The 26,908-nt window shown below is 42.0% G+C and overlaps 3 protein-coding genes and 2 non-coding genes across 5 annotated transcripts; 3 read left to right on the top strand and 2 right to left on the bottom strand.

Moving 5' to 3' along the window:
• Positions 1-210: 210 nt before the first annotated feature.
• On the bottom strand, positions 211-4,030 carry LOC130905869 (homeobox protein Nkx-6.1-like). The gene is made up of 3 exons (XM_057819617.1): positions 3,433-4,030; positions 2,563-2,738; positions 211-614 (listed from the first exon to the last, which is right to left on the bottom strand). Exons 1-3 carry the CDS (start codon positions 4,028-4,030, stop codon positions 366-368), a joined length of 1,023 nt encoding a protein of 340 aa, XP_057675600.1. The 3' UTR covers positions 211-365.
• A 3,626-nt stretch (positions 4,031-7,656) lies between these two features.
• Positions 7,657-12,824, top strand: rpl17 (ribosomal protein L17). The gene is made up of 7 exons (XM_057819158.1): positions 7,657-7,724; positions 8,130-8,179; positions 8,577-8,617; positions 8,688-8,822; positions 8,896-8,994; positions 12,366-12,557; positions 12,747-12,824. Exons 2-7 carry the CDS (start codon positions 8,140-8,142, stop codon positions 12,792-12,794), a joined length of 555 nt encoding a protein of 184 aa, XP_057675141.1. The 5' UTR covers positions 7,657-7,724; positions 8,130-8,139; the 3' UTR covers positions 12,795-12,824.
• Positions 8,438-8,503, top strand: LOC130906060 (small nucleolar RNA SNORD58). The gene has a single exon (XR_009061200.1). It is a non-coding gene; the product is annotated as a small nucleolar RNA SNORD58 (small nucleolar RNA).
• LOC130906066 (small nucleolar RNA SNORD58) lies at positions 12,606-12,673 on the top strand. Its single transcript, XR_009061205.1, has one exon. It is a non-coding gene; the product is annotated as a small nucleolar RNA SNORD58 (small nucleolar RNA).
• A 2,041-nt stretch (positions 12,825-14,865) lies between the features above and the next one.
• On the bottom strand, positions 14,866-26,908 carry mfhas1 (multifunctional ROCO family signaling regulator 1). The gene is made up of 3 exons (XM_057819095.1): positions 23,793-26,908; positions 23,383-23,545; positions 14,866-15,622 (listed from the first exon to the last, which is right to left on the bottom strand). Exons 1-2 carry the CDS (start codon positions 26,719-26,721, stop codon positions 23,391-23,393), a joined length of 3,084 nt encoding a protein of 1,027 aa, XP_057675078.1. The 5' UTR covers positions 26,722-26,908; the 3' UTR covers positions 14,866-15,622; positions 23,383-23,390.

Below are 26,908 nucleotides of genomic sequence, written 5' to 3'. Positions count from 1 at the left end.
TGATGACGTCATGACAGCGTCGCCTTTTTTTTTTTTTTTTTTTTTTTTGCGAAGTTCAAAATATGAAATAGATCGATCTAAATCAATTCAAACGAAACGACTGTCCTGTTTCGGTTCAAATGGATTGGACGTCTATTGCCGTCATGCATGCATGTTGAGCTGAAGAACTGAAAAATAATATTTCGATCCTGCAGGCTATAATCATCTCCAGAAAAATAATGTTAGTAATAGTAAAGAGTGTTTATTGAGTGAAAGTGCTGACGTTACATGAATTAAATTAAATGAAATGACGTCTCGAATAATAAAAGAGGAGGCGTGGCTGCTTTATATTTACAGTGTGTACAAGAGTTTGTTTGTTTTGTTTTTTAGGAGGAGCCGTCCGGCTCGGGCGCGTGCACGACGACGAGCGCGTGCTGGCGGAGGAGGCCGCCGTTGTGGTGCGCGTGCGCCTCGTGCTCAGGGTCCAAAGGTTTGTCGTAGTCGTCGTCGTCGTCTTCGTCCAAGTCCGAGTTGACCTTTAACCTCTCGGTCTGCGAGTCCTGCTTCTGCTTGGCGGAGGCCATCTCGGCCGCGTGCTTCTTCCGCCATTTTGTGCGACGGTTTTGGAACCACACCTGACACACACACACAATTAAACACATCACTAATAAAACACGCGCACTGACGTCATTTAAATTGGATGGATTTCACAAAAAGTGGAAAATTTTCATATATTTCTACATGCAAGTATCATGAAGCCTTTATAAGGTAAGTAACTTTTTTTGTCATATAAAAAAAACTACTGTCCACGTGTAAATATATATTTTATTAAATATATATTTTTAATGAATCAATACAATTTTATAGTTGATAAAAACAAAATAAACAGAAATACAGTCATGGTTATGGTCAATCTAAAGTTCACAAATAATAAATCAAATGGCAATCATAACAAATAAAAAATTTTAAATGGCCTTTTTTTTTTTTTTTTTTTACTCACTTATTTTTTCCCCCCTAATTGACAGTACTATTTATAATCTGAGATATGAGCTATGGTTCTGCGTCATGACCTGGATCCTATTTCATTGTATGATAATGTTCAGTAAGGTGCTCATTTATCACTCAACAAATAATAAATAAACAATTAGAACAATGTTAAAACCATTTAAAAGAAATGACAAATATAGTATACATTGACGCACCAATGGGCATCCTTATAATCAGGTGCGCCTTATGAAACTTGCATGCATGCGTCTTATAATGGCTATCACTTTTTATCATTATTATTATTATTATTATTATTATTATTTTAGCCATTTAAAATGAAATGGGAAATGCTTTGAAATAAATAAATAAATACATACATACATAAGATAATATTTACTGTTTTCATCCCTGTTATAAAGTTATATTTTAATATCCAATAGAATCGTAATGATACTCATGACCTGCCAATGACAACAACACACGTCCAATTCATTTCAACTGGGAGGAGTAGCTGTCAGTGCTCATGTTTTAGTGCCATTGACGGCGCTGGACGTCTAATCCATTTGGTTTCATGGGTGGGGCAAATAAACTCCACCAGTCTAAATAGATTGGACATCTAGCGGCGTCAATGACAGCCAATGTGTTCATTTTAAAAAATAGTAAAAGGAAAACCCTCAATAAATAATCTTTTTATTTAATCTGATTTAAAATATATATATATATATATATATATATATATATAAATATTTTTTTTTACTTTTAAAAACAAGAAAGAAAATACATGAATATTCTTATATATATAAAAAAAACAAATATAAAAAAATAAAAAGGACAAGAGTGTGAGTTTAAAAAAAAAAAGGTATATTTTTTTCTTAAATGTAAAGTACTAAAAACAAAGAAAAAAACTGAATTTTAAAAAAAAAAAAAAAAAAGGAAAAAATTCGTTCATTCGCCCCTCCCAATTCAAATGGATGGACGTCTAACGCCGTCAATGGCAACCAATCAAGTGAATAAGTGCCCTATAAAGTGCTCATTATTCATTTGGATGTCTCCTCGTCATAACAATAAAAACACGAATCACTGTTTATATCATAAACGGGCAAAACACAGTTTTTAAAATAATAATAATAGCAATAATAACATGACATGTTGATTTAGTTTTATGATGGCTCTTGTTGGTCCCAAATTTTGAAGGAAATTATATTTCAGCTCTTCATGAAGACATTAAAAATTCGTTTCAAGCATGTTCTGATGAAATGGCATTTTTGCAAAATCATATTTGAAAAATATAATCTCAATGAAGCACTTATTAAAATAATGAACAGCGAAGTCGTCATTTTCTGACCAGAAATGCGTTGTGACGTCATTTATACTCATTAAAATGATTAGCAAACAGGTGACCTAATGATGCGTTCAACCTGTTTTAATTGTCACGTGATATTTTTGATGATGCGTGCATCGTTTGTCTGTCTTGAACAACATTTAATGACGTCATGTGGATTCTCAGCCACTTTCTAATCATGTTCATGCAAATTGGAACATTTTTGAACATGCATTTTTATTTTGGACACATGAAAAGGAGGATTTTTGCTTTACCTTGACTTGACTCTCCGTCATGCCCAGAGAAAAAGCCAGCCTGGCCCGTTCGGGTCCCGCCAAATATTTGGTTTGTTCAAAAGTTTTTTCCAGAGCGAAAATTTGCTGACCGGAGAAAGTCGGTCGCGTGTGTTTGCGTTTGCCGTCTTTGGCCTCCACCAGCACGCAACTCTGCTCTGGAAAAAGAAAAAAAAATAGGTTGTTTTTCCCCGTGCTTCATCGGCAAAAAACAAAAACCATCGCAATAAAAAGAATTGCTCCCCCCCAAAAAAATCATTCTTGTTATTGAGAATGAATTGATACCCTTCACCGTCGTTATCATAATTATTATTATTGATAAATTTTCATACATCCGACAAATCGAGAAAAACTTGAAGTCTGAACAATCTTTTTTCCAATATGTGCATTAATAAAAGCGCAGTTATATTAACTCTCTTCATCCCAATTTGTATTACTACTCAACTTTAATGATTACTACAGTGTTTTTGTCCTTAAAATAACTATAGGATTTTGAGCTTTCCTCTTTTCCCTCCGCACGCCCCCCAACGCATGTACTGTCCAGAATTTACAACACAAAAAAAAATCCAATATCGCGTCGTTGTGGTATTATTAAGCAAACGCCTTTATTGCCGTCGTTAATCATGGACCTGATTCCCATAATTAAATTGTAAAAAGTTGGTATTGTCCAAGAGTAACTCTACATATTTCTGATATCTTTGGCTTTAACAGAAGCTCCCGGAAAATATGGGAAAATCCGTATCAAGTGGAAAAATGTCCCTTTCGATGCACGACGACGGCAAAATTTTGAAAACACTTGAAAAAGTCAGAAGAAAACGGGTAGAAAATGTTGTAGTGGAAGAATAGACTCACGGGGCGAGCACGCGAAGCGCGCGTCCCTCCAGTGCGTCCCCTGCATGACCCCCGGCCAGAAAATGGGGGTCCTGCCGGGTAGCTCGCTCAGGGGTTTGGGGTAGCGGACCATCGCGGCTGCGGCGGCTGCGGCCGAGAAGTAGAGCCCGGCCGGCGGCGGTGGCGGAGGAGGTGGCGGGGGAGCCGGGCTCAGGCTCCCGAAACGCGGCTGGAGGGCACTCAGGACCCCCAGGGAGGCCGATGCCGAAGCCGGAGCCGAGGAAGGGGCCGCGCGAGGCCGGTTGAGGATGTCGTTGATGCCGTGGGGCGTCGCCGACGAGCACAGCTGCGGCGAGCCCAGACCGGACGTCTTGAGGCCCGGCGAAGACGACGCCGCCATGCCGCCCGGGTTGGGCGAGGTGGTGGCCGGGGAAGCGGCGGCGGCGGCGGGCGCCCCGCTCGACGGCAGCGGGTAGTGACACTGGGTCGCGGGGATCTTGGCGTCGGACGCCGCGCTGCGCAGGGCCGCCAGCGGCGGGCTGAGGCGAGACGAGAAGCCGTCCGTTCCGGGAGCCGCCGCGAACATCACCGCCGCGGGGGGAAACTCTGCTGCCTGCATGCCCGCGCCCCGGCCCCGCCGCGCGACCGCCGCGGCTGTTGCTTGCTGCTTGCTGCTCCTGCTGGAGGCGGATACCGGGAACGGGGAGGGAAGGGGTGGGGTAGGGTGGGGGGTGCACTCGGGGTGGGGGACGGAGAGGAGCAAAAGAACCGAGAGGAGATGAGGCCTCCTCCAACAAGTTGGCAAAGTGACGTCCCGGAGCCTGGGGGGGAAACTTCTTTCACTCTTCTGCCCTGATTGGAGCGCCTCCTCGTGACGCCATGCTCAAGATACATTCCGGATCGCATCTTGTTCCGGAATTAATGCGCTACAGGCAGGGAGTTAGGCAGGCGGTAGGGACACGCTTCCTCGCTTCCAAGGCATCAAATCATGATGCCTTCAAAATTAATCGTGATTAATCCATCGATTAAACTTTTGAGGGGGGACTTCATTTAGACATTTATTCCAGGAAGAACCAGGAACAAATGCACATTTTCCACAACTTATCTCCACCGATTCATATGATTCCATATGGATGTCTATCGCACTCAATCGGCTGCCATTGACCGCCATAGACGTCCAATCCATTTGAAGTTGGAGGAACATTTGTCAGCCTACCACTTCAAATGGATTGGACCTTCATTCTTCTGCATGAATTGAAATGACTTTGTTCCAACGTCCAATCCATTTGAAGTTGGAGGAACATTTGTCAGCCTACCACTTCAAATGGATTGGACGTTGGAACAAAGTCATTTCAATTCAAGCAGTAGAATGATTGGACGCCACATGTTTGGACGTCTATCAGCGTTAATGGCAATGAAAGAGTTCATTGCAAAATGCATGGGCATTTCTACCTGGTTTCTTGCATAATAATCATCACCCAAAACAACTTGAATCATGAATCTACAGATTCTTTTTACAGGTCATTGTAAGTTGAGGTTTCTCCAAAATAAAAGTCACGCCCTTTCAAACAATCCCTTCAAAATAAAACGTCAAAAGGTGTGGACACGGTCAACAAGGATGACATGAAATCATGAAATGAGTTTGTAAACCATTTGCCCACCTGGGAATGTTAACCTGCCTCCATCTGCTGGTCACTTAGGCAATTCAAAGAGGTTAGCGCTATCTAGTGGTTCTTTGGCACCACTGCAGGTCAAAGCAACCACGAAATACTCATTGGTAGCCAATGACGGAGAGAGACGTCCAATCCAATCTCCCATGCAGTTCCAACAGTTTGGACGTCTCTCCCCGTCACTGAGTTAGCATTTGACCATTTCTTTATCCAAAATCATACTTTAAAAATATATGAATTCATACAGTTCATCATTTATTTAAAATGGTTCTTTTTGATATACGTATATCAATTTCAACAAACCAGAATAACGATGCCGTCAACACTAACAAATAAAACAAACCTGAGCTTATGAAACTATAAATGATGGACATAATCATGACCAACAAATGCAAATAAAGCAACAAACAACAATGGAATAAAGATGAGGTTTGACAGCTCTAACAATTTAGCTTCCTTCCATGTCCAATCTTGAATAGAGCGCCTTTCAGCTCATAATGTGTGCAAAATTTCAAGTGATTCCCTGGGTGTAATAAAGTTTATTGATTGAATCATCAACTATGTGTGCATTCAATCTGCTTCTAATAACGACTTGAGGTTCATTTCCTGTTGATTTTGGGGCTTTTCCAGGTCACTTCCTGTTGATATCGGGTCAGTTCCTATTGAACATGGGATATTTTGGGTTCACTTCCAGTTGGTGTTGGAGTATTTATGGGCTACCCCTTATTGATTAGGTGCAGAGGTGGGTAGAGTAAAGTGTTTTCGTCAACGATGACGACAACGGATATATTTCGCCAAAGAAAACTTTTTTCCCGTGCCGTTTTTGCCCCAAATAGCAACATTTTTTTAAATATAGTGCAAGTTTTAAACAGCTAATATATAAATCAAATCAAATAAATAAATGAATAAATGACCTTGTTTTCAGTGTAAATCTTCTAGAAATAAGTGAAATTAACTTCCAGTACTTCAGGTAAATTTTACTCAGATTTCTTGAAATAATAAAAATAGCCAACTGAAAGAAAATAAGCTTAACAGACTTATTTTAATCTTGTTTGTCAGAAATGTTTTTAATTCAAGAATGGATATTGTTCAAAACATTATTTGAAAGCATTTTTCTCGATTTAGGTAAAAAAAAAAAAAAATGACCAAGGTTTAGATGTACAGGCTCAACAAGAACAAATAGTAATATTTACTTAAAGCAAGTGGAAAAATCCAAAGCATTAATATGTTAACTAGCCTTTAACACTCAAAACAAGATGGAGAAAATTATTCGACTAGATTTGAGAAAAATATCAGATTAAAATGTTATAAATTTGCAGTGTGAAAGTTAGTATGAGTCAATTCAGATTTATTTTGCATTAATCATTTAGCCTATCAATTAATTAGATTCATATCGGTGAAAAATGTAGCCCTCGTTCACCCAGTCTGTTTGGTCTTATTGATGTCCCGACCCCAGCAAAATGTTTACATGCAAGTTATGCTGTTATATCGTCCCTACCAATATTGTATGGAGGACCAGGAGTGCAAAAATTAAATAAATAAATAGAGAATTAAATAAATTATTAACTGTGTGATTAAAATGCTTTTTATTTCAATATTTATTTATTTATTTCAAGATTCATTTATTTATTTCAATTCATATTTATCTATTTCAATTCTTATTAATTTTTTCCTCTATTTGATTATTTTAATTTAGATTTATTTGTTTCAGTATTTATTTTTTGACTTTTTATTTATTCATTTCTATTTTTGCTTAATTATTTAAACATTTATTTCCATTTTTATTTATTTATTTACACATTTATTTATTTATTCCAATATGTATTTGTTTAATACAACATTTTTTTTTCAACATTTATATATTTATTATAGTTTTTATTTATTTCATGATTCATTTATTTATTTCATTCTTGCAGTCTTGTTCCCCCTGTGGCCACATGAAATAATTTTATCTGTCATTGGCACATCAAACTCAGTGGGTGGGCGTGAACGAGGAGCAAGAGTGGAAGAACGAAATAAATCAAAAGTGAAATAAATAAATGTTGAAATAAATGGATAAATAATGGAATAAATAAATAAAAATTGAAATAAATATATACATTCAGAATTAAATGTTTAAATAAATAAATATATATATATTTGAATAAATAAACAAATGTTAAAAAAATGGAAATAAATGAAATAATTGAATAAAAACTGAAATGAATTAAAAGTGAAATAAATGAATGAATATTAAAATAGATATAAATTAAAATAAATCAATAAAAAGTAAAAAAATATATATATAAATGAAAATTTAAATAAATAAATATAAATTAGAAAAAAATGAAATAATGAGATATTGAAATAACTAAATAAATGTTGAAATAAATAAATATTGAAATAGATGCATTTTAATGACACATATAATAATTTATTTAATTTTGTGTTTATTTATAATTTTTGCACTCCTGGTCCTCCATAATATTGAGGCCAAACCTACGCCCTTGGTATAAACTCATTTTCCCAACCGTTGGCTGTGAAAGCTGATTTTTCAGTGAAGTAGTGTTCTCCTCCGGCCACCAGGAAGCGCTATCACTTAAGCGATGCACAAGAGCCTCGATGTGCCTCCGCCACTTCCTCTTTCCCTCCGCGGCCTCTTCGGTAAGGATGGCTATCTATCGAGCAGCGGCACAATCCGCTTTCAATCTCTCCTTAATTGTCGTCATCCATCTTTATAATCCCTTCTAATTCGTTTTCTGGACGCGCGCACACAATTTAATTCTGCTAGTTTGTGCGAAATGTTGAAATTGTGGCTTAAATATCACATTTAATCCAGCGCCGGCCGCCATGTTGGCTAGGGTCCACATTTGCTCGATTTGTTCCACGTTACAGCTTCAAGTTGTACTTCGTCGAGGCTATGCCTGTCACTAAAAGCTAGAAACTCACCAGAACGTCGGCGTTTTTCGTTTCGAGCACTTTTGTCGTGTTGAAACGCTGCGAATTTAGCTACCGGGAGCTAACTGTAGCCAACCACGGAAATATTGACGTTTCTTTTTCTTCTTTCAGAAGTGTGAAAATGGTCCGCTATTCTCTGGACCCCGAGAACCCTACAAAGTGTGAGTATGTATAAAAGCTTTCAACTCATTGGCTGCCGTTGACGAACCAAAGTGGTATCTCAAAATATTAGATTGAATGACTATACAAATACATTGTAAGTCTCTTATGCTATTCATTGGAATTAAAAAATTACCATTGAATGCTAGACGTCAATGACATTGAAAGTGCTGCATTTGCAGCCAGTCTACCTAGTTTAAACGAATTGGGCGTTTATTGTCGTCAATGGCAGCGAGCGAGTTGACGCTCGTTCTACGGGGGCGTGCTGATGACTACTTAGGACACCTTTGGATACCTCATGAAAACAACCTCAACGGCTGAGCGCCTTCCCATGATGAGTTGTACGTTAAATGCGGTAAACTGCTGGCTAACGCCACCATTTTATTTTTAATCCCCCAGCATGCAAGTCGCGAGGCTCCAACCTGCGCGTGCACTTCAAGGTGAGTGCCCGCCCGCTCTGCCGGGTGAAGGTGTGAACACTGAAGCTAAGAGCCGGTTTGTTTGGCGCAGAACACGCGTGAGACGGCTCAGGCCATCAAAGGCATGCACATCCGCAAGGCTAACAAGTACCTGCGGGACGTGGTGGTCAAGAAGCAGTGCGTCCCCTTCAGGCGCTACAACGGCGGCGTGGGCAGGTGCGCCCAGGTGAGCGAGCGAGCGACCGACCAGGCCGAAAGGAGCGGGCTTGCTTCCTGACCCCGTTATGATCTGACTTCAGGCCAAACAGCACGGCTGGACGCAAGGGCGCTGGCCCAAGAAGAGCGCAGAGTTCCTGCTTCACATGCTCAAGAACGCTGAGAGCAACGCCGAGCTTAAGGTGGGTTGCTAAACTTCAATGGACATTTTCTATTACTGTAAATTTCGCACTGGACTCCAAGCCGCCACCCACCAATTCTGGCACGAAAACAGCATTTGTTCATAGACAAGCCGCAGCTATCTTGCCTGGCACAGCCAGACTATTCTCCCTGTATTTTTCAAACACTGTGAGAAATAGTCTGGGACCCAGCCCATTAACGGCCTCTCGAGCAAGGTACAAAATCAATCGCCCAATCAGATTCGTTTATTTGCGTGATGTGTTCTTAATAAGTAACATCACTCTTGCGCGCCCGAAGTCGTGTCTGCAACAACACAGATGGCGAACGGGAGAGCCGAGAATATGTTCCAATCTGCGGTAAAACCAGTTTTAAATTACCAAAAGCACATCGAAGCAAGTCATTGACAACAGTCAACATGGCTCGCGCTAGCCATGTTGAATAAACTTCTCCATTCTCCGCTCACGCTAATTACTTGTCGCTTTAACAACGTCACGTCTGCCCGTCGCTGATTGGTCCACTCCGCTGTCTGTTTGCTGTGGCTTGCTCGGCCCTCGGAATTTGATCCGCCGGTCGGTCGCCAGACTCAATCGCTGAAACAGCGGTGAGTCTGGTATACCAGGCAAGCAGCTATCCACCCTGTATTATGGGATATTTACATCAAAAGATATTAACCGGCAACACTTAATTTGACAGCGGAATAATGCGACTGTCACATGACTAATTGAACCACGATGAAGCTTTGAACCAATTGGCTTCATTGTTTCATTTGGCCATCACTGCTCCCTGGGGGGGGTAAGTCAACCTCTGCTGTCAACACTGTTGTTGTCCAACATGCCTCCTAGCATGCATTGCAGCACTACAGATGTAAAAATCAAAATTCATGTTCTGTGCTAATTATTCGGTTACTGTTCCAGTATTGTTAATTGCTAGTTATGGCATTTGGTAACACTATGGCCATGTCCACAAGTAGCAGGATATTTAGCAAAAATAACATTTTTCTACGGTTTGGCCTATCAGCCACACGCGCATTTAAACCAAGGTTCTTAACTCATTTGCTCCCAGAAACGTATAAAGACGTTCTATTTTTAAATGCTTAACTGTCCCACAAACGTATTTATACGTCTTTTGCGTTTTTTTTGTACAAGAAGCATCTAGAGCTTCCGACCTATCGCCGAAACAAAAAACAAGCCTTAAAACCGATTTTAAAGCCATAAAACTGGCCACTGGAGGGCAGTCGCGCATTTGTTAAGACCTCACAACCCAATTCAAACAGTACAACTTTATTAGGGAAGTTAGCAGAGCCCCTCCGCGGCTTGCTGCTCAGGTTCACCGCATGCTCAAGTGTCCTGCACGGAAACACGCATGGCCAAACCAGTTCACCCCTAGGAACATAAGTTGCCCAGGCAAACGAGACAGTGGTCACAAAAAAAAGACTAAAAAAAAAATCCATCTTTACGAGACAGTCGGCAATGAGGGAAAAGTTTAACCGCTGTCGCAGCCACCAAACGTCATCTCTCAGTTAGGTAAGTGTGAATAAATTGTTACTTTGCTATCAAAAGCTCTATTTGGCTGGTTGTTCATGTTATTTTGCAAAAGGAAAACATTATTCAGATGTTTGGGATGTCACTGAAGCAAAAAATAGCCGTGTTAAAGTCAAAGATATGTTTGAAATTTTTGCGTTTACAAAAAGCTCATTTTCTCAGTTTTTTCATCAGAAATTGGAAAATTGCTCAAACTAAGCTATTTTCTAATGCTGATTTCTAAAGAATGGAAAAATATATGAACTTTTTTTCTGCTGAAAGAGAGTCTAATCTTTCTTTTGGTGGGTTCCATGTTTATATAGCAATAGAACAGAATTTTTTGTGGGCCTTGCAAAATCAGTCAAAATCCAGTAAAATGGCCGGGAGCGAAGGGCCTTGCTCCGGTGAAAATGGCTGGGAGTGAATGAGTTTTTTTTTTTTCTCCGCAGGTGTGGGCGCAATTATTTTTTCTCAACGTATGAGGGCAGGATATTCGGTTTTTAAAAAAACCCTGCTTGGTGTGGACATGGCCTATATTTGTCCTATATATGTCCATAGTCATCAAGTTGCAATGCACAAACACGGACTTCTTGTGGCTTCTACGGGGTATTTGGCAACATTTTTTTTACCCGCTCAGCGGTCAGGTCATCGAAACATGGAATCGAAATTTTAAAATTCAAACGGTTCCGGGAGAACCAGCGTGTTGGAACCCGGTCCCATCGATGTTCGATGCCCAACCCCACTTACAACATACAGTGCCCTCCATAATTATTGGCACCCCTGGTTAAGGTGTGTTTTTTAGCTACTAATAATTTTTTAAAATTCCAATAATATGGGACCTTAATGGAAAAAAGAGGAAAAATCCAACCTTCAATACAAGTGCATTTATTCAGTGGGGGAAAAAATCCCACATAAATAATTATTTGACGGCAAATAATGTGTGTCACAATTATTAGCACCCCTGGTGTTAATACTTTGTACAGCCCCCTTTTGCCAACAAAACAAGGTCTGGGGACTGTGATGGCCATGGGAGGAGCCTGATTTTGTGTCTGGTGAACCATTTCTGTGTAGATTTGGCCATATGTTTAGGGTTGTTATCTTGCTGAAAGACCCAGTGACGACCCATCTTCAGCTTTTGGGCAGAGGGCAACAGATTTTGATTTAAGATGTCCTGGTATTTCAAAGCATTCATGATGCCATGCACCCTAACAAGGTCCCCAGGGCCTTTGGAAGCAAAACAGCCCCACAGCATCACTGACCCACCCCCATACTTCACAGTGGGTATGAGGTGCTTTTCAGCATGCGCATCTTTCGTGGCATGCCACACCCACTTAGAGTGTTTTTTGCCAAAAAGCTCAATCTTGGTCTCATCTCACCAAAGCACACAGTCCCAGTTGAAGCCTGGGAAGCTTTTTTAGAAGCCAAAAAACACATCTTAACCAGGGGTGCCAATAATTATGGAGGGCACTGTGTCATTTCGTGTTATCCGTCAAATTATCTCGCTTTTGAATGGATGAAAAAGATCCAAGCTGTACATAAATGGAGTTTTTGACATAATTTGCCAGGTGACACTTAAATGACATAAGTATGTTGTAATGCCCATGATGGTGTAATGTCAGAATTATGACGGTTCTTATGACGCTGCTGCCAAAGTGTTACCTATTAACCCAAATACATTAACAAATAAAACACACTGGACTATAAGCTGCAGGACTTAAAATGAAGGGGGAAAAAACAGCGGCTTAAAGTCCAAAAATGATGGTACTTGTTGAAAATGAGAGGATTTCAATTAAGAAAAGGGGATAAAATAGTAAATGCACACATGTCGGACAGATTGATTTGTTTTCCGTCAGGGCCTGGACGTGGACTCCCTGGTGATCGAGCACATCCAGGTGAACAAGGCGCCCAAGATGCGGCGGCGCACGTACCGCGCCCACGGACGCATCAATCCCTACATGAGCTCGCCGTGCCACATCGAGATGATCCTCACCGAGAAGGAGCAGATCGTCCCCAAGCCCGAGGAAGAGGTGGCTCAAAAGAAAAAGGTGAGCTGGCGGAGAGGGGTGTGGCCCGGCCTCCTGGGTGGGTTTCTGTCGCCAGGATGACTTCTTAGGACACCTTTGGATCAACTGATGAAAAGAACATGAAAGTTCTGAGCGACAGTCGTGACCGGGCTCCGCGTCGACGGGCCACGCCCACCGCGCTTAAATGTATTTTCTTTTGTGTGTGCACAGGTGTCGCAGAAGAAGCTGAAGAAGCAAAAGTTGATGTCACGCGAATAAAAGTTGGAATAAAAAGTCCCCTTCTCAGCATTGTTGTGAATTTCTTCAAACCAAAACGACTATTCAATAAAAAGATGCTTCCATGTTAGTATTTACATATTTTCACCATTTTGTTCATGTTGAATAAAAATTATAAAGATGAAAAATTGAATAAATGTCATTAGTAGGACTCGCTGGGTAATGATTTCAATTCCACAAGATGAAACTGACGTGAATCACATTCAGTTAAAATACATATTTTTACTGTACTGTTTGTGTATGACACTGCCATTAACTGCAGTTCATCGCATCAATACGTCAATGTGGTGCTGCAACGATTAACTCGAATAATTAGATTAGAAAAAAATATTCGAAAAAAACAATCGAATTTTGTTGATTCAAGGATTTGTTTAAAGTGGCGTTGTAATGGTTTGTTTTGAAAGTAATGTTTTAGGTGGATACTGTGCCCTCTAGTGGCAACAGTGAATATGACAACTCATAAAGGCTGGATCCAGCTGCTCCCCGTTGAGACCAACGTACAGATGTAAATGTTTATGCATTGGCAATTCAGACGTTTTTTATGGGAACGTGTTTGGGGAAAAAAAACATTTAAGCTAGCGGACTTATGCAAGGTAGCCAATTGTTCTTATGTTGTACTTCGATTTTTTTTATATACCTCTAAGCTCAGTATTTTTAAATGCAGTTATTGTTTGTGAAATGAAAGTGCAATTCTGAGTAGTTTGAAAAAATACTCGGGAATTTTACTTTGTATTCGCATTTAATGCTCTTTTGAAAGTGCAATCCTTTTACATTTCCTAAAATTAATTGCATTGCTTAAATGTTCCTAACACGATTACTCCATTGAAGTAAGTTTTGTACTATAAGCAGCTATTTTTTTCCCCCTCATTTTGATTCCTGCAGTTTATAGTCCAGTGTGGCTTATTTATTTGGGTAAATAGGTAACACTCATAAGACTGCCGTAAGATCGTCATAATTATGACATGACACTATAATGGGCATAAGTGAATGCTTATGACATCCGTCATTGTCATCCAGCATTTTGTGTCAGTAACTCCCATTTATGTACTGCTCAGATCTTTTACATTCATTCAAAAGTGAGATAGTTTGCTGGATGACACAAAATGACATGTCAAAAGCCTTCATACGGCAAAGTCATAATTATGATGGTCTTATGGCAGTCTTAAGGTGCCACTGTCAAATACAGTGTTAAACCATAAATAGCAATTCATGAAACAACTGGAACAGCAACTGAAGAAATAATTAGCAGAGAACATGAATTTTGATCATTTACATCTGTGCCGCTGCAATGCATGCCAGGCGGCATGTTGGACGGCAACAGTGTTGGCAGGAGAGGTTGACTGTCTCCCCTAAGAGAACAGTGATAGCCAAATGAATCTTCTTGAAGAAATGAAGCTTTGCGGCCAATTGGTCTTATGACAGTCTTATGATGCCACTGTCAAATAAAAGTTACCGGTTAATATCGTTGGGTGCAAATAGCTGTGGCTGTAGCTCTATTTATATATTTGGCTGAAAACACAGACAAGGCTAAAAAAGCAGTTTCTGCTCTTGCACCCCTCTTTAAAATATATTTTAAGCCGAAAGAACTGTTGTGTTTGATAGAACAATATGTCTATATGCTGCCATAGCAGTTATGTGGCACATTAGACCCCCAAACTATTTTTAGTTTGTTTTACCCTGAAGACCCCCGTTTACAGACACCACGCAACCGCTTTTGTTTCAACCCAGCCATAAAATGAAGGTAAGTAACTATTCATTATTCGAAATGTCAATCATTTTTAGCTTAGAATCATTAATTGAAGTCTTAATATTTAGCTTAAAAAAAAACGACTTTATAAAATTATTTACTCGCATATTTTAAACTTAAAATAAGTCACAATGAAAAAAATAGTGTCTGTAAATAGGTCAGGGATATGTACCTAATAACTATCGCTTAATTGTTTTTTTTTGTTAATGTCGCATTTTCCCTGAAATTTTAGATAATCGATCTAAATTGGAAAAAAAAAAACTTCTATCGCTTTTTTAGACCAAAAACTTGCCCTTGTAAAGGCTAATGGTAGAAATTAGAAATTGACGGCAACAAACAATTCATTTGGACTGCGAGCGGGCCGTCCCAGTCCCACCGCCTCGGACGTCTAGCAAGGTCAGTGGCAGCCAATGAAAGATGGCGACGATCGAGTTAAAAAAAAAAGATGCTCGGTGATCATGTTCATCATTTATTTGTCATGTGCCTTACCTCACTTTTCCAAGTGTAGAAAAATAAAGGTTTCATTTACATGAAAAAGTGATGTCATCCCGCGAAAACGATAACCAATGCTCATCTTTGGCTACAAATATGACCGGCCTTCTGCCAAAATGTCCTTCCTACCCCTGTCAAAAGTCCTACCAGAGGCCAATTTGACACCTGAAGTCCTAACGTGCGCTTTAGTTTGTTCTGTTTAGATGCATACAGGAAGAAGGTACTCAAAAATACCTTAAAATGTAGTCCTATCAAATAAAGGTGGTATAGATACATACACAACGTGATTAATGCGGTCAACAGATAACACTCTGATTTCAAGAAAACAATGTTTGAAAGGGTATGGGAGGAAAACGTATTCTGAGGCGAAGAAAAGGTCAAAAAAGGCTCCATAAATACCAAAATATTAACACTGGTCATTGGTAGGACATCTTGCTTGCTCATGGGGTAGGAAGGAACAGCTGATCACCGGTGGATGAATTGACAGCTGGAGAATAAATAGCGTCATCTGAGACGCATGGTGGGACGTCCACATCGTCTTCCTGAGAGGTTACGTCTCATCTCCAAAACCCTAACGTGGAAGAACAAAATTCAGTCAATATGTCATTTAAAATTTGGAATCTTATTTTATTTGTTCATTTCCAGTGACAAAATGACATCAAATTTTCAAATGGCGACTTGTCTTAGCTTTCGTCAAATTCATACATCCAAACATTCACAAATTCAAGTTGTCACCGGGCAGTTTTTGTCAAAAAAAAGTACCATTCCGCCAATTTTGGACAAAAACCTGTCCATACATGTCATTATTTTTAAGCCCCAAAAAACGGATGTGACCCAAAATAAATTGCGATGGGAGCTTTGCTTTGGCGGGGAAACCCCTCCGGGTCACTTCCTCTTGATATCAGGTCATTTTCTATTAATTTGCGGACATTTCAGGGTTAATTCCTGTTGTTATTTTGACATACATGGCCGTCAATGGCATCTACTGTCATTTTCGGACATTAAGCGGCTATTTTTTCCCCCTCATTTTGAATCCTGCAGCTTACAGTCCATTACGGCTAATTTGTTGATTTATTTGGGTTTAAAGATAACACTTAATTTGACAGCAGCGTCATATGACATATGTTATAATTATGAAATGACACTGTCATGGGCATTAATGAATTTTTATGACAAATGTCATTAAGTGTCATCCAGCAAATTTTGTCACAAACTCCATTTATGTCCAGTTCGGATCTTTTACATCCATTCAAAAGTGAGATCATTGGCCACATGACACATAATCTGTCATAAACCATAGACTTCACGATCAGTTGACTGACAGTTGACTTTTCGTCGGGGCTGAGCGCTTTCACTGTGATAAATTCACACACACGCTGCATTGTAACGCCGGATTTAGGTGGAAACAGGATGAAGGTTTTAGTGCATACAAGCAGGCAGGGGTGATTTGGTCGAGGATTCAAGGTAATTATTATATAAAAATAGCACCATACATACACTTTGAAACGTTGTAGAAAAAAATGTAATTGGTGGAAAAAATTAGCGTCACTTTAGCTTGAAATATTTAAGTAAAATGAAATGTAACTGCCCGTTTTTTTGCTTTTAAACGGAATCTAGACTGTTTTCCGTTCATATTCCGGGATTTACTTATTTATTTACAATAACAATACAATTTTCAAATTATAAAGATATATGTCATTAAATTTGTTTTAAATTTGTTTTGTGATAGCCGCCATGTTTGATTTTGCATCCATACACGATAGCATAACTTTACATTCAAATAATCAGGTCATTTTCGGCCAACTGCTCGTTTTTTGGCAGAAAAAAAAACCAAACTAGTAATTTAGACATTTATGCATCCATACAAAAAAAAATCGGCTTTTACGTGTTTTATTTCATGTAACATTTCAATCAAAAACTACTTGTGTTTTTTGTCTCCCTCTGCTGGCGCTTTGGTGCGACTGATTTTATGGGTTGACATCAACAATGGCGAGCTACTAGTTTATTTATTGATTGAAAATTTTACAAATTTTATTTAAACGAAAACATTCAGATGGGTTTTAATATGAAATTTCTATAACTTGTACTAACATTTATCTTTTAAGAATAAGTGTTTCGATCCATGGATCGCTTTATCAGAATGTTAATGTTAATGCCATCTTGTTGATTTATTGTTATAATAAACAAATACAGTACTTATGTAAAGTATGTTGAATGTATATATCCGTCTTGTGTCTTATCTTTCCATTCCAACAATAATTTACAGAAAAATATGGCATATTTTATAGATGGTTTGAATTGCGATTAATTACGATTAATTAATTTTTAAGCTGTGATTAACACGATTAAAAAATTTTAATCGTTTAACAGCCCTAGTTTTAATATCAAATTATTTTAACTCGTACTAACATTTATCTTTTGAGAACTACGTCTTTCAATTCGTGGTACCCTTTAAGCCAGAACACTACCGCTTTTGTCCACCAGTGTCGCTAAACTCAACCAAAACTGAAAAGTCACATAGTGTTGCTTTAAAAACCTACATTTTGGTACAAACAGTCATCTTTGTGGGGTAATTCAAAAGATTCTGGTCATTTCGGTATTTGGACGGCGTTGATGGGCACAACGGTTTGAGCTGTGCGGCGTGCCGAAAAAAGCAGACATTAAAATGAGGAATTTTATTTCCATTGAAAAGCTCCCATCTAATGATACAAAAACAAAGAAGGCACTAAAGTATCATTAAATTCATTGACTACAAACGACGTATAAACAATGTTGTTTTTGATGTTCAACCAAGGGCGTAGGTGTGGGCTCAACATTGGTAGGGACGATATAACAGCATAACATGCAAGTACACTTTTTGTGGGGACAGGACATTAATAAGACCAAACAAATTGGGTAAATGGGGGTCAGGGCTACATTTCTCACGAATATGAACCTAATTAATTGATAGGCTAACTGATCATTGAAAATAGATCTGTATTGTGTTATAACAACGCTTTTTCAACGCTATTTTCTGTTACGCCCCTCATAGGAAGACACTATGGGCTAATGCGCTGGTCCTCATGGGAAACGCAGTCTTCAAAAAACTACCGCTTTTGTGCACCAGCGTTGCTAAAATCGACCAAAACTGAAAAGTTACCAAGTGTTGCTTTAAGACCACATAAACAAAACAAAAATGAACATTGGGTAGAAAGGGGTAAACATCAGTTCACTACATTTCTCACAGTTTAATTTACGTTAACAGCAGAAAATACATACAAAAGTGGAGGACACGTCTCTCGAAGCAGCTTCCTACTCGAGTTTTGCAGGTTAGCAAATTCTCACATTTTAATGTTATGCAAACTCCGATGCAGGCTGTAGCAAAATTGCAGTAGGAAAATTAGTGGTGTGTTCCCCACCTCCATAACATTGACGTCTTTTTTTAGGGCTGTCAAAATTATCATGTTAACTGGCGTTAATTAATTTTTTAAATTAATCACGTTAAAATATTCAACGCAATTAACGCACATGCCCCGCTCAAACAGATTAAAATGACAGCGGTGTAATGTCCGCTTGTTACTTGTTTTTTTGTGTTTGGTGCCCTCTGCTGGCGCTTGGGTCCAAATGATTTTATGGGTTTAAGCACAATGAGTGTGCTTGGTGTAATTATTGACATCAACAATGGCGAGCTACTAGTTTATTCTTTGATTGAAAATTTTATAAATTTTAACAAAACGAAAACATTAAGAGGGGTTTTAATATAAAATTTCTATAACTTGCACTAACATTTATCTTTTAAGAACTACAAGTCTTTCTATCCATGGATCACTTTCAGAGAATGTTAATAATGTTAATGCCATCTTGTTGATTTATTGTTATAATAAACAAATACAGTACTTATGTGCCGTATGTTGAATGTATATATCCGTCTTGTGTCTTATCTTTCCATTCCAACAATAATTTACAGAAAAATATGGCATATTTTACAGATGCTTTGAATTGCGATTAATTACGATTAATTATTTTTTAAGCTGTAAATAACTCGATTAAAAATTTTAATCGTTTGACAGCCCTAGTCTTTTTACATTGCTTACAGTGGCTGCTGCTGGCTGAAAAAAAAAAAACTTCCAATATCCCTCCTTCTTTGAAGGGGGCGGATGAGGCGGCATGTCGGCGACATGTTGTATTTTCATCGGGTCAGTGCAGTGTGTGTGGGGGGTTATCAGCCAATCAAACGTGAGAAAAATGGACTATAAAATTCAGCAAGTGAAAAGGGGGTAAATATAAGTCTGAACATAATGAAAATATTTCACTTAATAATGGTAGGGTCAATCTTATCCTTACAACATATGGGAAGACAATCTAAATTACCTATATAACTGAACTCATTATAAAATGCATATAATGTTGCTTAAAAGTTGGTGGGGACAATTTGAGCATCCTGAAGAGTTGGTAGTGTTATGCCCCTTACCATCCCTATGCAAACCTACGCCCCTGTGTTAAACTGCTCATAACCAGAGAACGAAAGAGAGGAAAAAAACTTTTTTTCTACTGAAAGATGGGAATCTAATCGTTCTTTCTACAAGTTCTGTGTTCGTGTAGCCGTTCGACACAATATTCTGTGACGCTTAAAAGGAGGGGATGTCTTGTGACATGATGTCTGCAAGTGAACAAAGAACACAAAGTTTGTGCTTTTAGATCAGGGCGGGCACAGCTGACTACTACCAATGCCGCCAGGTCTTCGGGAAATGATCAAAAATGCACCCGTGACTCCGGAATAACCCAGAATGTACCCAGAAAGTGACCCAAAAGCAAGAGGACGTCACCTGGAAAACCCTCAAAATTAACAGGAAGTGCCAAATGAACAGGAAGTAGCCCGGAAGTGCCCTAAAATCACCAGGAAATGGTCCAAAATTTACAGGAAGACACCCAAAAACTAAAGTTGCACCGATACCGATACCAGTATCGGCAGGGGGCGCCGATCCGGCCCAAATTGATGGTATCGGTATCGAAAAGTACCAACATTTAGGGCGCCGATACCATCCACTGGCATCGCTTGAACGCAACTGTACCGCCCTCCCCTACTGAGCTAACTTCCCATATCCCGATGCATGACATCCGTGTGGTTTTGTCTCTACTTTACCAAACACCTTTGTCTTCAGTAATAAGTGTGTTCTCAACAACGCATATCCGCAATGATATGCTGCTCATACAAATATGGCACTCACAAACCGTTGACATGCGTTTACTAGCGTCTGCTATTCTGACGACGTCGGGATCAGAAAGGTTAAGACTAGAGATGTCCCCATGCTGATCGATCGGGTCCGATCACGTCATTTTCAAAGTATCGGAATCGGCGAAAAAATATCGGACATGCTTTTTTTAATATATATATATATTTTAATTAAATCCTTTTCAAATTGTATTTAACGTTACAGACATAATATGTTACACTCATCCAGAGTCTTTAGATTAGGCTTAAGGTAGGGTTATCAAATTTATCCCGTTAACGGCGGTAATTAGTTTAAAAAAATTTTTATCATGTTAAAATATTTAACGCAATTAACGCATGCGCTGCACGACCCACTCACGCATTGTCGCGTTCAATCTGTAATGGCGCCGTTTTACCAATATAAAGCGCTAAAAGGCAGCGTAAAATGAGTAGAGTGAATTTTGGCAGCCTTTGGAGCCTTTTTTTAATTGGCTAAAGCCTTACAATCCCTCTCCCTACGATTAGAAATATCGTGGGGAGCAATGTGGGGAAGAAAGGTAGTAATTGATCTTTTTCTTAACACCCAATGTTATTTCCCAACGCAGAGAAGATATATCAATTGGTACCACTATGCACAGTCATGGTTGCACTTCCCATCATGCATTTGGGCAGAACAGTTAAATGGCTACAGTATCATTTACTGCTCAACAAATACACTAGATGGCAAAATTTAGTCACAATATACAAAGTCACATTTATCCTTTAAGAATTACAAATCTTTCTATCCGTGGATCCCTCTCACTGAAAGAATGTTAATACTGTAAATGCCATCTTGAGGATTTATTGTCATAATAAACAAATACAGTACATATGTACTGTATGTTGAATGTATATATTTGTCCGAAATTTATTCATTTTTTTCTTAATGCATTGCCAAAATGTATATGATCGGGAAAAATTATCGGGAATGCTTGGAATTGAATCGGGAGCAAAAAAAAAAAGCAATCGGATCGGGAAATATCGGGATAGGCAGATACTCAAACTAAAACGATCGGGATCGGATCGAGAGCAAAAAAACATGATCGGAACAACCCTAGTTAAGACTGTCGGAAACTAAGCAAACTCACGGTTTCATGATGAACAATGAGTGTCAAATTAAGAGCGCCGTACTTCAAACTCGTCCTGTTCATGAAAGTCGGTTGTCACATGCTGGTGTCGTGCAGTAATGAGCAGAAGTGACTTCTGTGGCGTTTGTTAACTTTCTTTCTTTCTTTCTTTCTTATGTCCCAGAAAACACTCACGCGCACACACTACATATCATCAAATAGCAACCTAGATGTGCTACGTTAGATCTCATGCCAACTCTCGTGCGCACACACTAGATATCATCAAAAAGCAACCCAGATGAGCTACGTTAGATCCCATGCCATTAGCTGCGTGAGTGACGTGTAGTCCATATACTGCATTGATGAATTAAAAAACCGCCATGACTGAATGGAAGTTAAGCTGGCTAATTCATAAGCTAGCTAAATAAGCTAATTCAGTACATGACACAGATGGACTCGGACCACAAATAGGATGTTTTGCTCATTTGGTAAACCTAGCTGCTAAGAGAGCTGTAGCAATCAACAGTGTGCTCTGCCTCACTTTATAAACAGTAAAGATTGTTCTCAGCACTTTTATACAAAATTTCTTCAGATCAGTAAGAAGTAAGCAAATGAATATTATGCACTAAAATTAGGGCTGTCAAAATTATCGCGTTGACGGGCGTTAATAAATTTTTAAAATTAATCACGTTAAAATATTTGACGCAATTAACGCATGCACTGAATGACCCGCTCGCACATTGCCTCAAACAGATTACAATGACGCCGTTTATAGACACTAAGAGTGAAGAGAATGCCACCGGCCGCTTGGGGGCAGCGCCGTTCCGTACTAATGTTATTCCTTCTAAACGTGGGAGACTTAGTAGTTGTGAGACGTTTATGTTGTTGCATTGTGCTATTTGTGCTCCACACATATTTCTGTAAGTTTTCTTTTATTGGCAATTATGTGTCTCTTATAGTATTTTGGGTAAGATATGTACAGAGATATATACGTTATAAAGGCGAGTGAACACGGGCGTTCCTTGGACCGCGCCGTTTATTGGCATAAGCTTCGGCAACTCCTTCACAACAAACATAAGTATCGTTTAGTGAAAGCACAACAAAAATAATATTCCTGTCTCTAAAAAAAAAAATAATAATAATGTTCACAAAAAGAAAAGCACTTCAGTTTATAGTAATGAGGCCCTATTCTCACACAGTTAAACAACAATGCAAAATGAACTGGCATTCCATATAAAACTAGCTATATAAAATAAATAAAACATCAAACTTACTCAGACTTTAGTCACTCTATTCTTGTTATTTTTATTCTTCTTATTATTATATTAACTCTACTTTTGATTTAAAAAATTTACAAATTTTATTAAAACGAAAACATGAAGAGGGGTTTTAATATAAAATTACTATAACTTGTAACTATAACATTTATTTTTTAAGAACTACTTTAACTCACTTTGAACTCACTTTAACAGAAAGAATGTTAATAATGCCATTTGTGGATTTGTTATAATAAACAAATACAGTACTTATGTACAGTATGTTGTATGTATATATCCGTCTTGTGTCTTATCTTTCCATTCCAACAATAATTTACAGAAAAATATGGCATATTTTAGAGCTGGTTTGAACTGCGATTAATTGTGATTAATTCATTTTTAAGCTGTGATTAACTCGATTAAAAATTTTAATCGTTTGACTGCCCTAACTAAAATGCTTGTTTATATGATGGCATTGTTATTTTTGCTTGATAGCAAATAAAAAAACATCAACAATAAAAAAATAACAGTTGTATTTTCTGTTTGAGAGCATTAAATGTATTGAATTGTATCGAAAATCATACCGAACCGTAACATATATATATATATATATATATATTTTTTTTTTTTTTTTTGCAAACAGAGTGCTATCTGAATGGTATTGGTATCGGCCGGTACTGCGCAACCAGGTATCGGTATTGGTATCGGGCCCAAAAAATGTTATCGGTGCAACACTACCAAAAAACCCTATAGTGTGACTTGTATCGTGTGAAATTACCAGCAGGCTCATTCGGAGCCAATCGGAGCAGCCGTGGGCGTAGTTGGGGGCGTGTCTGCTGGCGTGGGCGGGTAGATCAAAGCCACGTTGACCCGCTCCGACAAATGTTTGGGACACATCAGCTCACTCACACCTTCGGGACGGCGCTGAGATAGAAGCTCCCCTGAAAAACATACATTAGCTCTTTGACGGCGATAGACGTTCAATCCCCCATTAAACAATTGCCGATGATAAATCCTGTGATTAGACCCCGCCCGGACCACGAGTTTGAGATCACTTAAGAGGATTGAGCAACAAGTCAATGCGTGCTTATGTAACAAGATTGACCTCCTGTCCTCAGCAAGACGCGGTTACTATATTTTTGGACAATTCCCACGCTACAAGCTAAAGACCCGTCGCGGAGTTCTTACCCGGGAAGGCGTGCGGGCTGGCCGAGCCTCTGCGCAGGCATTTGGCGCACAGGATGTGTTTTTGGTAGTGTAAACCAGGCCAGTCCCCCAGCAGGGCGTCCAACTCGCTGAGCAGCGGCGCCACGGCCTGCCACGCCGTCCACATGTTGGGCAGCGCCGCTTGGCTGCCGACCGACAGGGTGTGGGGGCGCCCGCCCGCCGGGAGCCGGTGGCTAACCGCCACTGGGACTTTTCCCCGATAGGCCAGGACACGGCGCCGGCCATCCCACCTCCGTGCCACATGTCTGTTAATACGGGCGCAGAAGCGGGCAAAGAGTCCGGGTGGGAAAAGGAAGGGGAAGCTGTAGCGGATCTCCAGCCGCTCGGCCGAAGACAAGGGACAAGCGCGGCTGGCGTCGGGTCCCGGGTCCGAGCTCCCATCTGGTTCCGGCTCAGAGATCCCGCCGAGGTCAGAGTTGGAGCTCCCGTCTTCGGGTTCTGAATCAGAGCTACCGTGAAGTTCCCGGTCTGAGCTCCCGTCGTTGAGTTCCATCTCAGAGCGAGTGTTGCCGGGTTCTGCTCCCGAGCCTTCGCATCCGGGAAACTTGTACCAGAGCTCGGCGCCGCCGTTCGGGGGTTCCCCGTCGCGGGGCTTGTTGACGCAATAACAGAAACCTATCTTCTCCAGAAGGTCCATGACACTGTCTGGGTCCCCTGGTTCCGGGAGAACCGGGCGCAGCAGCCGGTGGACTGCGCCGGCCGGCAACAGTCCACGGTAGCGAAAAGCGTCCAGCTCCGGGTCCTCCCCTTGCCGGCGCTCCCTTGGGAGGAATGCGTCAATGATGCCGATAAAGCGCGGGACATCGTGAAAGATGTAGTCCTCCAGGACGGGGTCGTGCTCCCAGTGCATCAGCGTCCCGGCGCGGCGCCGGTAGGACAAGGCGCTTTGCAGGCCATCCTCAGTCAGCCCCGCCTGACGGCCCAGCCGGGCAGAGTCCTTCCGGGTCAGCCAAGGTTCTTTGGAGTCCAGGTGCAGCTTCTCCAGTGTCTGCCAGGACCCGGGCGGTGCCCTTTGGAGCTCAGGGAAGATCTCTGTGTTCCGGGCCAGACGCACGAGTTTCTCCCTCAGTCGACGGACGTCGCTCAGCAGCGGGGACAGGATCTGCGGGCGCTTCTCCAGGAGGGAACGCAGCCGGGCCACCTCCCGCCGCAGGTTGCCATCGGACACAGCGTAGAAGTAGCCGCGCGGGCCGGAAGCACGGGCGGGGTAACCCCGCCGCAGTGCCCGCTCCGCTTTGAGCGCCGAGCTCCTCAGAACCCGCGCGTCCCCGGTCTCCTGCATGCCCACCTGTCGGTGGATGTCCAGCTTCTTCTCTTCCAGCTCAGCCTCCACGCACAGGTCGGTGCGCGTGCCCACCAGCAGTACCACGGCCCGGGGCACCTTGGAGCCCAGCAAGCGGAGGAAGTAGCCCACCCTGGCGTAGAAGTCACGCGGCGAGTACGAACGCAGGTTGATGGCCAGGATGTAGAGCGCGGCGGGGGACAGGAAGAGGGGCCGGACCGGGTCCAGCTCAGACTCCGCGGACACGTCGTAGAGCCGGAAGGCCGGGTCGCCCTCCGCCGCCGCCCAGTCAGAGACGTGGATTCCCCGCTCGGCACCAACGTCCGGGCCGCCGCCGTCGAGCAGGATCTGTCGCAACCACGTCTTCCCGGCGTCCCTCGGCCCCAGCAGGACCACGTTGAGTCTGGGCCGGGCCTCCGGGCGTGAACGGGCCAGGTCCCGCTGATAGGCGGCGATGTGCGCAATCCCCTTGGCGCACACCTCATACGGAGGCTGGACCAGTGGATTGCCCTCCGCCTTCCAAACGTTGAGCCCCGACAGTTTTCCAAAGCGGTCGGGAAGGACGGCGATTTGGTTGCCCTGGAGGAGCAGCTCCTCCAACTTAGCCAGGTCCACCAGCGAGTCGGGCAGGTAAGTCAGGCGGTTGTGGTCCAGCCAGAGATTGACCAGGTTGCGCAAGCGGGCGATTTCCGACGGCACTCGGGTCAGTCGGTTCCTGCTCAGGTAAAGCTCCTCCAGCCCCGAAATGTCCAGCAGAACATCTGGGAAGTCGTCAAGTCTGTTGGAAGACAAGTTGATCATTTTCAGCGTGCGCAGGGTGCCGAAAGCGGGCGGCAGCGTGGCCAGGTGGTTCCCGTCCAGCATCAGGCTCTCTAGGCGACGCAGCTGGCAGAAAGCGTCCGGCAGCGAGCTAAGCTCCAGGTTGCTCAGCCACAAGATCTTTACACTGTTCAGCCGGGCCACGTCCTGGGGCAGGACGTCAAAGCTGTTCCCCGAGCAGTCCAGTTCCTCCAAGGCGGCCAGCGCCGGGATCTCAGGAGGGAAGCCGGCCAGCCGGTTGTGGTCCAGGTCCAGCGCGCGAAGCCCGGCCAGGTCTGCGAACGAGGCGGGCAGGCTCCGCAGCTCGTTGAAGCTGACGTCCAGTTCCTCCAGGAGCGCCAAGGCGGCGATGCGCTCGGGTAGCTGGAGGATACTGTTGTGAGCCAAGTTGAGTTTCTTGAGCGCGGGCAAACTCTCGGCCAGGCCGTCGGCCACGCCCCTCAGCCGGTTGTGGCTCAGGTCCAGCTCGGCCAGCCGCGGGAGCTCCAGGACGGCACGCGGCACGCTGGAGAAGCGGTTCCGGCGCAGCACCAGCACGCGCAGGTTGTCCAGGCTGGACGCCAGGCCTTGGGGCAGATCCTGCAAGAGGTTGTTGCCCAGGTTGAGGGTCTCCACCTGCGACAGGTCCTGCTCTTCGGGGCGGGGTGGCGCCTGGCGCAGGTGGCTGCGCAGCTTCCGGGACCGGAGGGCGGCGTCTCGCCACAGCCGGGCCACGTCCACGTCCTTCTCCAGAGGGGGCTCTCCCTCCCCGCTCTCCCGCTCCTTATTTTCGCCATTCAAAGTCCTCATGGGTCGCCCGTCATCTCCGTGCCCGCGAGGAGGTGGACGGCCTTCATAACGTCCGGCTCAACGAAGGAAAGAATCCGACATGGCCGCACGGACGAGCGCCAACTCGGACGCTCTTTGCCTCCGCTTCTCTTCTCTTCTCTTCCTGCTACTGCTGCTGCGGAGAAAGTAAGGAAATCGACGTCATCAC

The sequence above is a fragment of the Corythoichthys intestinalis genome, chromosome 17 (genome assembly GCF_030265065.1).
Source record: "Corythoichthys intestinalis isolate RoL2023-P3 chromosome 17, ASM3026506v1, whole genome shotgun sequence".
Taxonomy (NCBI): Eukaryota; Metazoa; Chordata; class Actinopteri; order Syngnathiformes; family Syngnathidae; genus Corythoichthys; species Corythoichthys intestinalis.
This window is presented reverse-complemented; position numbering and strand designations above follow the sequence as displayed.

Coding starts and splice junctions, on each gene's coding strand:
- LOC130905869 (XM_057819617.1), bottom strand. CDS start 4,030: ATGCAGGCAGCAGAGTTTCCCCCCGCGGCGGTGATGTTCGCGGCGGCT. Junction 2,739..3,432: donor GCGCTTCGCGTGCTCGCCCC/GTGAGTCTATTC, acceptor TTCTTTTTCCAG/AGCAGAGTTGCGTGCTGGTG. Junction 615..2,562: donor TGACGGAGAGTCAAGTCAAG/GTAAAGCAAAAA, acceptor TGTGTGTGTCAG/GTGTGGTTCCAAAACCGTCG.
- rpl17 (XM_057819158.1), top strand. CDS start 8,140: ATGGTCCGCTATTCTCTGGACCCCGAGAACCCTACAAAGT. Junction 8,618..8,687: donor ACCTGCGCGTGCACTTCAAG/GTGAGTGCCCGC, acceptor TGTTTGGCGCAG/AACACGCGTGAGACGGCTCA. Junction 12,558..12,746: donor AGGTGGCTCAAAAGAAAAAG/GTGAGCTGGCGG, acceptor GTGTGTGCACAG/GTGTCGCAGAAGAAGCTGAA.
- mfhas1 (XM_057819095.1), bottom strand. CDS start 26,721: ATGAGGACTTTGAATGGCGAAAATAAGGAGCGGGAGAGCGGGGAGGGA. Junction 23,546..23,792: donor CAGCCCGCACGCCTTCCCGG/GTAAGAACTCCG, acceptor TATGTTTTTCAG/GGGAGCTTCTATCTCAGCGC.